Below are 13,014 nucleotides of genomic sequence, written 5' to 3'. Positions count from 1 at the left end.
GATAACAGTACATCACATGGTTTAAGCAATGCACAGAGGAAATCACTTTAGTAAGAGCAGAAATATAATGAAATAACATCACATGTCTGAGGCTTTGCAGCTGATTGGCTTCATATAGTTCTGTCCACAAGATGGTGTAGAAATACAATAATGACAGTGAAATAATCACATCAGTGTTTGTACCAAATATAATGTATGAGCAGACAGAAACTGCTCTTTTTGCTCATACGCCTAATTGGGCTGCAGGTACCATCTAATACCAGGTACCAGGAGTGACAAGGACACTGGCAGAACACAAAACTAGAGAAGAATCAGTCAAGAAAGATAAGGAGAGAGCAACTGTCTGTTGCCACCACATGAAAAACCACTCCCTTTCTGGGGGCTGTTTTGCTTTTGCCTCTCCAGCTGTTTTCACTTTCACTTGCACCAAAGCAGGAGAAAATGGTTCACAATCACTTGTGCTTCCTAAATGGACAGATTGATATCACTGAAGTTTAACTGACTTGGTGTTATACTGTGATGATTAAGTGTCCCCTTAATTCTGTATGAGCAGTGTATTGTAGTGGTATAAAGTGTTTCCTTTTCTTATTTTTAGTTTATATGTGTATTCCTGCTACATCCTTCTTATTATGTATACTGATGATGATACAGTGGTTTTTGTTTTGTTACTTAAAAGAGAGAGAGAGAGAGCTGAGTGGTCTTGATTCTGCAAATTATTATTTTATTAATTAATTGCATTGCTTGTTGGCATCAATACGCAAAATACATCACTTCTCCAATCAACTTGTATTGTGCCATGATAATTCCACAACATATCAACATAAAACATGTTGGAGATCTCCATCTGACTCATCAACCAGTCTACGTTCAGACCTCTTTAGGTGACATTGTTTTCTTTAACATCTTGGTGCTTGGACACCTTCAGAGGTCCTGTGGAGTCCATGTCACAGTCAGAGCTGTTGTGGCAGCATGAGCAGGACCTATGCAATATTAAACAGGAGGTGTTAATGTTTTGGTGGGTTGATGTTAACACACTTTAGCCACAACATGAAAAACAGCAACATGACTGGAAACTTAGACAGAAAGAGTCACAAATAAGTGAGGAGATGAGAAAGTTGTAATATAGAGTTAAAACACATAAAAGCACAAAAACATTCATAAAGTTGTGTTTAATCAAATTACACAAATGAACTGACCCACACAACACTAGTGGCAGATAGGATTATACCGGCATAAGAGTACTGGTTTTGTCTCTGCAGTGTATAGTCTGCCTTGTGCACTGTAGTTAATAGCAACTTGGAGATGATAAGGTACATATACAATGTACAGGGGGAGGGAGGAGGTTTGTCATTGAGCTCCTGACACAGTGATACTCTCGGGTCTCTGGGTGGGTCAGAGTGTTTTCTTTTCCCATTCAAGTCGAACATAGATCTTTACCTCACTCAACCTGTTTCCCAGTGAGGCGACTTTTGTTGGTCTGTGCTTTATTCATTCATTTAAAGACTGTGTATTAGCAGGTTACCATGCCCAGCAACTCTGCAACATATCCACAGAGGGGCAGTGTTTCATTTTTTAAACTGTGCTGGTCATAGCAGATAGAGATTCATTTAGAAAAGAACAAATGAAATTTGATTGTTCACACTTTGTGAACAGGAGAACAGTTTAGAAATTTGTCAGATAGGTGTTTTGTGAAGATGCTTTTTTGTTATCTATAGACAATGAAAGCACTGTGCGTGTACCTGCTGTCATTTTATCTTGCCCAGAGCCCCAGAAAGCAAGCACTGTTCCTGCTGCTATAATAACATTAAGCCCCAGCATGTGTTAGTTACTTTGTGATCATCTGATTAAAATGTATATTTATTTGGGAATATGTGCCATATAAGCACAATATGATCTGAAATAACTAGGGCTTTATTGCTTGATTTTTACACAGCTCCTCTATAGTATAGTATTAGGTAAACATGCAGGAGCTGCCATTGTTTTGCCACTCATCATTTCAGTTTATATCTTTATAGTGGAGTGTAGTGCAAATTCCTTAACAAATTTTCAGTCAGTGAAATGATCACAAACTAATCACCACACAGTGACCCCAGGGCCTTTGAGTCAAGGGCCCTGAGGCAGTTTCCCACCTTGTCCAGCTGGGACTCTAGCCTTGCACAACATAAACTGTGGGTTAAGATGTAATGACCTCCCTCTGTGAAGCTTACCGTACTGTATTTGAACGGGACAGGAAATCAATACCACAATTCAACAAATTACACTGAATCAATGGATTGATTTGTTATGGGAGTTGTGTGTGTGTTTTAGACAAGTGGCATTTCAACAGGTTTCATTTGCCTTTAATGAAAAGCATTTCACCCCTTGGGAGCTTTTTAAGTGACATGGTGTTATGTAGGGAAGTGCTGCGTGGCTTTAAAATGGCTGCTTGGAGAGTGATTTTTCTCTCTTTAATCAGGGCCCTTATTTAACCAGGAGAAAAATGCTACTTTTTAACTTCTTTACTCTTTTACACAACCTTTCTGATTAACTCACATTCTCAAATGTGTTTCTAAAGTGTAGAATTAGACCCTCATTTCATTTCTCAGTTAGGGTAATCACAGTCGAGGGAGCTGAACTGGAAACTAGTGGACACTTGACATTTTACTTTTCAAACCTCTGACTAAAAAGGATAACATGTAGTGGTCCCTAAAGCAGCACATCTTCCGGCCTAATTGGGTTGGATGGCTCAGCCAGATATCGAGGTGGCATTTCGCCGGAGAATTCCCTCAGCTCCCCGATGATGAGCCCAGTGTGCCTTCGTTTATCAGTGTCTGCCTGCTTTTGCTGAGTAGTTTGTTTTTGCCCTTTGCACAATGTATCACCTGTCACATCTAATGGGACCCAGTATGGAGTACACAGGGCCCCAGCGGATCCCTTGGGTTCATCTCTGTTTCCATTTCCACCATCGCCATAGATAACTCCTTCAATAGCCGCAGCCCTCCACCTCCGCAGTGCTGGAGAGCTCTCTTTGTGCTGGCATGAAAACAAATCGAGGCTTTCCTTCCTTCCAATAAACTGCATCAAATCCCATTAATTGAAGTCCCCTGCAATTGTGGTAGGATTGAATCTGGTCTAATGACATGAGACCTGTGAAATACAGTTCAAACTAAAAATGTGCAGTTTACTGTTGACAATTTGAACTATACATATTTGGCTGAGTGTTCCCCAAAGTCCCTCAATGGATATATACAATAGTGTAGTCACAGATGATGCACTATCTCTAAACAATTAACTTTCTGTCACAAAATGATGAAAGTTGCAATAAATTCAGTTGTTTCATTTGGGCAGTTAACGTATGGATATAAGTTAGTTATTAGTTATTAGTTAGTTTAGGGGTATATTAGGGTTATCACTATAATACAAATACAAATTATTTCATATTTTTATTCCCTAATGTATGGGATTGTTCTCTCTCCTAAAGTGGTGTCAGAGGCACTTCAATGAATCACTCTTAGAACACCTCACTTCAGCCTTAGTGTGGAGGTGAGCTATGAGCAGTTCAGTCAAAAAGTGATTTTCTTCTCCTTCAGATTATTTGATTGGAATGATTTTTACAGTCTTAGGACATAGTACACACATGTTTTCTCCTGTCTAATGTCCAGATCCAATAATCAATAACAATATAAAACTGTGAAAAGAATTCAATCCTAATGTTGAACAAACTGAAATAAATAAATGTTTCCTGTTTTTGCTTGAAATTTTACTTTTAAAGGATGGATTTTATGGTGATCAACTAATAGTCATCTTCTCTTATTAATGACAATGTTTGAGAGTAGTAAAATATATTTCATTGTATTTATTGATTATCAGTGCTGCCATGAACCCATATTTGCTGTCAGTCACAACAAAAAACCCACTCTCTGATTAGTTGAATTAGCCTACTACTCTGTAGTAGATAGTCATATTTGACATCCTCAGAGTTCTATTAAATTAAGTTTGTCACTGGATATTTTTTTTTACTTATTTATTATTGAGTGAAGCTATATTCTGTATAATTAGAAGCTTTCAATGCAACTTTGCGCTGAATATTTCTTCATTTTCCAATAATCCTTATTATTCTATTAGAAAAACTGTTATGTAGGCTATCCATAGTTGGCTCATAGAAATCCCGGAAGCTGTTGCTGCTACCAAGCAATACAATATTATCAAGCTAGATTATATAAGAGACAGAGCTTCCAGTTGTGCTTTTCAAAGTAAAATCTGTGATCAACTACCGCAACTTTAATTGCTATTCATACTAAACTCACTTGTGTATTTTCTATTATGATGTATCCCAGGTACTTAGTTAGTCAGAGTATTAACACTGTCAATGTTGTGCGGATCTCGCGCTTTTTCTTAGATTAATTAAGAAAAACGATTGGCATTTTGTGATTCATTTTGAAGTTAAAATCACACATTTTACAATCTTCTTCCGTGTATTTGTCTAACTTGACGCAGCTGTAAGTGGGACAAATGAAGTTCATTTTCCACAGCTGATGATGGCGGATGTTGTTGAAAAAGAGACCATGAAGAATTACCACATAGCGTCCGAGAAAATTAACCCAGAGGCCAGTCGCTATCCTTACTGTATTGTCTGGACACCTATCCCCGTGCTATCGTGAGTTATCGCCGCCAGTGCACAAGTCGGCTTTTGACCAAAACCTCGGGGCATGGGACGAAGTGACAGCTTTACTAGCTTAGCTAGCTAGCAGACGAACAATGCCATCCTGTTGCTGACTTCCATTGAAAGATATGTTGTATTAATGTGTCCCTGGTGTTAGTAAGAGTCAGTGTCATGAATACAGACGGTTAATGTGTAAGTTTTCTGATATCAGTGTGAAATAGAAATTTATTTCGGTCCATATAACTACACAAAAATCCGAAAACCAATTAACTTCAAGTAAACAAAAATGGAAAACAAAACAACCCCAAACCGGTTTTACAGACTTTAAAGTTGTAGGCTAAGCTCTTTACGATGGAAGTCAGTCTGAAAGAGCAAATTATTACAGTGTTACAAAGTTCTAACGTCCATACCATGGTCATGCCCAAATAGTATTTGTCAATGACACGGTTTACATCGGTTAACTTTAAAAGTTCCATAATCAGAAGCTGTATGTGTTGCTGGAGAGAGCAACACACTTTAGACGTTATAACTTTACTTGTTACTATAACGTATTGCTACTGCTTTCTATTATCCATTATTTCCATTTATTATGTAACTCAGTATCAGTTCAAAAACATCAAGAAAGCATTTCTTAAACATTCCTTGTTACATGACCTGGTCAGTTGACAACAAGCGCAAGAGGGATGATGTTTTGGGAAAAGTGAATTGAATGTTATTCTCTTTCTGACACATACATTTGAGCCTTATCTTCGAGTACTAACACGTCTTCCTCTGGTCTTGTCTGACCTACGTGACCAAAAATGACTTTGTGACCACAAATATTTTTAGGTGTGTGTTTATTTCTCTGTGCTTCTCTAAAGTTGTGATGTGAACTCTGTATGTTTTTGTTGTTTTTTCATTCAGATGGCTGCTTCCATTCATCGGTCACATGGGAATTTGCACTTCCACTGGAGTCATCCGGGACTTTGCTGGACCTTACTTTGTCTCAGTGAGTAATGACTGGTAGAGCTGTATGGTTTACATAAGACGATCCTGAGAAAGTATCTTTGCCTGTGTGTAAAGCACAGTCCAGTGGCTGTGCTCTGACACAGTGGATGTGAAGTAAGACATAAGTGTGAGCTTGAAGTGTTGACTTTTTGTTTTAAGGAGTTTTTAATATCAAACACTCAACACTTCAGCTTGAAAGCAGACTGAACAGTTTATAACCTGCTCCTTCATAGAGGATGGCAGTCACAGTCACTTACAATTGATTTCATTGTTTTGTCTCACAGCAAGACCAGTGTTTCCAAATGTCAAAATACATTTCTCAAACCACTCCTGCTGTATGAATCACTTCTTTACTCTCATTAGTATTTTCAGTATCTTACAGACCCTCATACTTTTTGCCAAAATGTGACTAAATACACAACACTCACCATCGTAACCAAATATAGATGCATCAGCCATCTCATAAACACTGGGTATACACTGTACAGTATGCTTAGATGGAGAAGCAGTAGCTTACCATTGAAATTTGATCCAGCCAGTCCAGTTTAAGTAATAGATCGATGAGACTGAAAGCTTCACAGATACTTTAAGTGTTGCATGGTGGTCTGTCAGGAAGGACTTAACAACTCTGCAAAGTTATCATGGCTGCAAACGTTTTATATTTCATCATTACAATTACAAGATAAACAGTAGAAATACGGCATCCATATTACAACATAATCTATGGGGAAGGTGTGCTTGCATGCACTTGATTGGCCAGTGCTGGATGATGTTGTTTTATGCTGAGGCAAACATTAAGCCAGGTTGAACTTTTTTGCCAGGCAGCTCTTTGTTTGCACCAGTTGTTGACATAATTCCTAAAAACTTTATGTTAATGGTAATTTGGTAAGTTGTTTTCAGAGCTCTTTTACCATTGATAAGAAAGACACACATTGTGGTACTGAAACATGCAGCTTCACAGCTTTACTTGGACTCATTTGGCTGGCTCACACAAACAAAGTTGATGGTGAATACAGACAAACAGGATGTGAGGCACATTTCCTAAATTCTTATTGCTAAACCATCTAAACTACTTCTTTTCCGGTTTCCAAAGAGCCCAAAAGTGTGTCAGTGCACACGTGACTTAATCACATCACGAGAATCAGATTTTTTTGAGTTAGTACAAACTGAAAAACAGGGGCTGATTTAGCCTCACATTTCTACTGCCAAATAATATGCTGCAAACATTTGGACCTAATTGTTGCACCTGGCTACGCTGAGTAGTAAACAGAGTTGTGCATATATTTGTGTAAAAAAAGAACAAAAAACATAAATTGAGCCCAGGTGAATTAAACATGAGTACACCATAATCACTTGAACTAGCTGTTTTGAAACAATAGACAGCAATAAACATTTTGTGTGTCTGCAGGAGGACAACATGGCTTTTGGAAGACCAACAAAGTAAGTAAATGAAAATCTTAAGGGTGTTGTGATGGTACTGTAGTACTGAGAAATACTGAGAACCAGGCTTGCCCTAACAGTATGGCTTATGTTTCTTATTGACTGTAGATACTGGATGCTTGATGTTAGCAAAGTCTACGCTAGTGGTTCCAATGCATGGGACACAGCAGTACACGATGCTTCAGAGGAGTATAAACACAGAATGGTAATAAATAGTTTTGTAAACATGTCCTTTATTTACTTTATATCACAGAATAGAGCAGTAATCATTTGTTCTCGTGTTTTCTCCAAAGCACAACCTCTGCTGTGACAACTGTCACTCACATGTTGCCATGGCTCTGAATCTGATGCGATATGAAAACAGTACCTCATGGAACATGGTCAACCTCTGCCTCCTCGCTCTGATCCACGGAAAGCATGTCAGGTAAGAGGCGGTAACGTGTCTGCTTTTGGGAAATATTTTGTGCCAGAGTTAATCCAACTACAGCAAAGGTGGCTGAGTTGTTGCGGAAGGTTGGGTGAATCAAGACTCTACACCAGGGTTTTAGTCGCAAGCTTTAAGTTTTCTTTCTTTCATGTGACACATGTAACTGCCGTGATTGTCAAAACACTGGTGACCTACACTCAACACTGTGCCCGAACGCACCCTGCGATCACTATACAGTCTGTGTACACATTGTTTCAGGCATAAGATCAAAACAGACTTGACTTTAGAATAACAATAGTGGGTGAACAGTGTAGTGCTCATTGCCCGGTTTTTGGATGACACAGCTTTACAGTCATTCTGAACATACAAACAGTTAACCAGTGAGTTTTTATGGCTGGACTGTAAAATGTTCTTGATTGGCCAGATCAGTCACATGACCTCAATCCAGATAAGAAGGTGTTTCACATACTGAAGTCACTGAAACAAGCAATATGTAAAGATTACTCCAAAACAGGCCCGACAGAGCATCTCAAGGAAATACTCAAAATGTCTGTCGATGTCTGAGTGTTATAGATCTCAGACTTTATTTAGCTTATACAAACATTAGCTGCTTACAGTGATTTTATTGTGAAACAACTTAAGCAAACAAGTAACTCTAAGTAGGATTTTGTGATCGCTGTCATCTTCAGTCCAAAAATATCTGGATGTTCTCTACCTTAAAAGCTGGTCGAGTACCAGCCCTGTAATCTACAGCTGCTCTCCTCTGTGCAGTGATAAGAAATAGGGCTGAAGCTTGTGAATGAGGTTTCTCACTGGGATCCCAGGGGCTTGGGCATGATTTCACCAGTGTGCCTTGAACCTGTTGTGTCTCAGGACACGAGAGAGAGAGAGAGAGAGAGAGAGAGAGAGCCCTGAATCTTGAGAACTATTAAAGATGTATATAGGACGTTTCTACAGAAGGCCCTTTAAAGTTTTAGGAATTGTTGTTTGTTTGAACAAGTATAGAGTTGATTGTATGAGATAATAGGCAGCGCTCATTATTCATCATCATGCATCCACATGGAATTAAAAAAACATCCAGACACTGTTAAATGGAAACAGCAGTTATGACATCAGCTGCACAAACAGGTTTAGTAAGAATTTAGACACATTTTTACAGATGAGACTAAAGAGAAGAGGAGCAGCATGTAGACGGGCTGTGTAACATTAACTAATCGAGCATGCATAGGTACGAAACATGATTCAGTTTGTGGCTTTATCTTCTGTTTACTGCTCTCACCACAGCACGTGGATGCAGGCAGTATGTAGTTTGGTTACAAAAAGCCTGACACAGACCAGAAAACTGCACTTTGCAAATTACCCCACTACAGACTCAAACACCACCAACCTCTTCTACCACCTACACAAGAACCACGTTCAAGAGTACAGAGAAAGTTTACGAATGGGAGGCTCAAAAGAACTGTCAGGTGCTCAGAATTAAACCCAAGGGTTAATTTTGTTAGTTAGAGTTACTTTTTGCCCTGTTGTTGTTGTCACCACCTCTACACTGTTCTCATGTTTCCTCACCTTCTGTCTTCCTCTCTGTCGGTGTCCCTTACCTGATCCAGCTGCGTGGGCTTTCTGAAGACCTGGCTGCCTTTCCTGATGCTGATGGGCATCATCCTTACAGTGGCCCTGGCCCTCAACCTCCGGTGACCTGGGAAGTAGGTTCACAGACACAGTGGAACCCCCGCAGGTCGGATGTGGGGTTGACCTTTTAAACACCAAGGGGGGCGGGGGGGGGGGGGGCATCACACGGTGTCGAGCGAAAGTAACCGAGGAGATAAAAGACTACTCACCTCCAAGAGAATGTTGAACAGGAATGTCCAAGACATGTATACCACCACAGGCTTGGTTTGTGGAGAGCAGGCAGCCTCTTACTGGACATTACTCCAGTGGTGAAGCTGGAATTCCCCAGTGATGGAAATTCATTTATATTCAGTTAGTTTGAGAGAAGTGACTGAACACCCCCACCCACCACCAACACAACTACCAGGACCACACAAATACACTTAAATGGAGTATGATTATTGAAAGCCTGACAGCAAGTTTGAGCCACGGCCACCTGTGAAGTGTAGAAGATCAGTATCAGTAGTTTAATAGAGGAATGTACATTGTTGAATTCTCTGGAGGAAACACATCCATGCCTTGCTTTCAGATTTTGATTACTTTGTAATGGATTGGGAGTATAATCCCATGATTCAGTGCTTCCAGAATGCCATTTTTATACCAGGGAGCACAAACATGTTAAATCAATTAGATGCCTTTCTAGGGAATTTATTGCATTTCATGCTTGATCTAATGTAGCTCTTCTACAGTACTGCAACTTAAATATGCCAGAGCAGTTTGTATTTTTGTGCGTTTTCTTACTTGTATTCAGACTAACTCCACAGGATATCAGAAAGTCTGCATCTTGTAAAAAGAACTATTTTCTCAGAGATATGTTCAACATGCATTACACGAATCACCTCATGGTACTTTTTCAATAGGTTTACGATAAATGTTTTCATACCTTTAACTAAGGATCATCAGTGCAATAATTGTAGCAACCTCAGTGAATGTGGCTGTGGAAAATACCTAGAGAAACCAACAGAATAGTAAATCTCCTTTTGGTTTTCTATACTTGTGCCAAATGTAGGAGACTAGGGAGACCAACTCAAACTGTGTCCTTGAATATGTAACTCGTTCTTTAGTTGAACAGCTCATTGATAACTCCAAAGTTATTGAGAGAAAAGCCGTTGATGTCAGAGTTCTGAAACCTGGTTTGATGTTTTTGTTCAGCCTGAGACACGTTGTGTTTTTCATCACTAATTTTGACTTTATGGGACTTTATGTGCCTAAAAACAACCTCTCTCACAGATTCCGCATATATTATATTTTCAGTTGTTTTTGATGCGTTTAAAAAAAAAAAAAAGTTAATTCCACATGATGGTTGGCACTCGAAATCCGTTGCCATGGCTTTCGTGAGTAGATTCAAATCCCCTCATTGTTTGCAATCAAACAGGGGGGGGAAAAAGTGTTGAGCCCTCTCTTTGTCCACAGTGCTGCCAGAAGCAGCAGGTAGCCAGGATCCTCAGGTTTTTCACGCTCACCAAACCCCTGCTGAATATCCCCAGTTTCCCCCCAGCGCCTGACCAGCGTCGCTCCTGCTGTTTTCCACCTCTGCAGATCACAGTCGAAGGTCATTGTGAAATGTCAGCGCTGTTTCGCAAAGCTTTGATATACACCGGCCAACATCCTGCAATAATCCAAAGCAGAATGTCATCTAAGTGTGAGCTCCTGAATTAAAATCTGTTTGATTTCCCGTAGTAAGGGTTTAATGCTTGGTAGGGCTAACACAGTGCCAGTTTTCTAGACTGTGCTGTCCTCATTGAGCTTCTGTTGGAAGCAGATATTCACCCATGTTGCCTGTAAATATTTGAACACACATTATACTATACACCAGGTGCTCTTTCTGTACTTTGCAAACTTGATCACTCACAACAGATTTATCCTTTGAATAATTTACGGTATATTTTTTGTTCTACTTCTGCATATCATCTCTGATGCTGAATGCTTTCTGAAGCACATTCGTGCCTGAGTGTGTGTGTGTGTGTGTGTGTGTGTGTGTGAGTGAGTGAGTGAGTGAGTGAGTGAGTGAAAGAGAGAGTGTGTGCATGTGTGTGTCTTATTCATGCACACATTTGGAGAGAGCATGTGATTGCATGCCAGCATGTGTGTATTGCATGCATGCAAGGATCAGAGCGTTTGAGGAGGTGGTTCATGTTGGACTCATACTGTGGCTTCTCGATTAATAATCAGCTGCATTTCATTGCAGACAACTGCCTAGTGATTGTTTGCTGTATTTATTACTCCATGTCTTTCTCTTAATCTCTTTCAAGTTTTATGTGATTGCTGGTAAACCTTAGCAAGAATAAATAATACATTAGACTGTAACAGGCCTGCTTAGGTTAATGTTGATTCCATGCAATAGCCTGTGCTGTGTGTAGCTCCACATTCTAGGTAGATGAGAGCTGCAGAGTCATTTTCTCAAAGCATTAAAACATGGAAACAAAGAAGGAAATGAAGAATCTTGCCTCAATTTGAAATATGGAAACTGTCTCTATAAAAACACATTGTTAAGGGATATTTGAAACCTCTTTACTGTGACACTTCATGGCTGTTTTTTTCTCTTTTTTAAGCTTTTGTCACTAGTAACTAATGTTAAGAGGTAACTATCTTTTATTGTAAATATGACTTTATGCCCCAAAGCCTCAAATATTTTCATTTTAAATGATTGGAAAATGTCATTTTTGGATTTTTGGCAGCGATGTTACTATAAGTAGCATAAGTAGAAATCTGGAAATATCCTCATTATGTCCAAACTATAGTGACATTTTACATCTGTCCAAATGTAGTGAATGTGGCTGTGGAAAATACCTGTAGAAACAAACAGAAAAGTGAAAATCTCTTTGGTTCTCTGTAATTGAGCTAAATGTCGGAAAATGAGAGCCAAGCTGTGTCCTTGAATATGTTGCTTGTTCTTCAGTGAAACAGCTCATTCACTTCATTTTGAGCTATGAAAGGTAATGAATGAATAGGCTTTTGAGATCAAACTCACAACATTGTCATCTTACTGCTCCTGACATATAAACATATATGTATATTTTAGAGGGAGAGCTAGAAATTGTGCAGATAAATAGTATACCAGTCCTTTATTGGAGCGCATGTGCAAGAATGCAATATTCAATGGAGACCGTTTGAATGGTTTTAGATGTCGCCTGCTTCGGTGCCTTCTTGTATCCAAGAGCCAGGTCCAGGAATGTGGAGACCTGTGGTCCCAGCGATTCAGGCCACTGACAAAAGACAGTTGGGATGCTATTATTAGTGCCACCATCCATATATACTTATACCAGTCTGCAGTTTCCAAACCCTCTTTTGTCTCTCTAATCCCCTGAAATATCTTTTATGCTGCAGATCATATAGCCCAATGGGAATTTTAAGACTCCTGCAAGTGACTGTGTGAACTCTGAATGTGTTTATGACTTACAGCTATAATACCAATAAAGATGTCTATTATTGTAGAAATTTGTGGGAGTCTTTTGTTTCCATCATTGAATTATGACAACTGTGTTTCATCAGAGCTGTCAGCAGGAGGGATGGTGTTAGGATTTCGAGGCTCTCTGAGCCGTGAAAGGCAAAGTCCCCTCCTCCTCCGCAAGTTCCTATAAATACACTCAGAAGTGATTCCTGTAATAATCATTATAAGCTGTCAGAATAAACATTAAGGAAGGGAAGCCGTCACAGCTTTGATACTCTGCTGCCAAGTGGCTAAAAGTCCCACTCAGTGGCCATTATCCTGGAGAGCATCACAGTATTCAAGAGGGGGGGGGGATCAAAGGCTCTGCACTATGGCCCACAAAGCACCCCTCCCCCACTGTTACCATACCACCTGGGTAGGTGGGAATGACCAGGGACATCAGAGTCACCAAACACTGAC

General features: G+C 39.6%; 1 protein-coding gene and 1 long non-coding RNA gene across 2 annotated transcripts; one reads left to right on the top strand and one right to left on the bottom strand.

Annotated features, from left to right (window-relative positions):
• Window positions 1–704: 704 nt before the first annotated feature.
• Window positions 705–7,031, bottom strand: LOC127139027 (uncharacterized). The gene is made up of 2 exons (XR_007808851.1): window positions 6,147–7,031; window positions 705–980 (listed from the first exon to the last, which is right to left on the bottom strand). It is a non-coding gene; the product is annotated as an uncharacterized LOC127139027 (long non-coding RNA).
• Window positions 4,471–12,602, top strand: tmem222b (transmembrane protein 222b). Its single transcript, XM_018701279.2, has 6 exons — window positions 4,471–4,636; window positions 5,546–5,630; window positions 7,038–7,069; window positions 7,178–7,274; window positions 7,363–7,493; window positions 9,104–12,602. Exons 1-6 carry the CDS (start codon window positions 4,515–4,517, stop codon window positions 9,189–9,191), a joined length of 555 nt encoding a protein of 184 aa, XP_018556795.1. The 5' UTR covers window positions 4,471–4,514; the 3' UTR covers window positions 9,192–12,602.
• Window positions 12,603–13,014: the final 412 nt, after the last annotated feature.

Source organism: Lates calcarifer, linkage group LG3, assembly GCF_001640805.2.
Source record: "Lates calcarifer isolate ASB-BC8 linkage group LG3, TLL_Latcal_v3, whole genome shotgun sequence".
Lineage (NCBI taxonomy): Eukaryota > Metazoa > Chordata > Actinopteri > Centropomidae > Lates > Lates calcarifer.
This window is presented reverse-complemented; position numbering and strand designations above follow the sequence as displayed.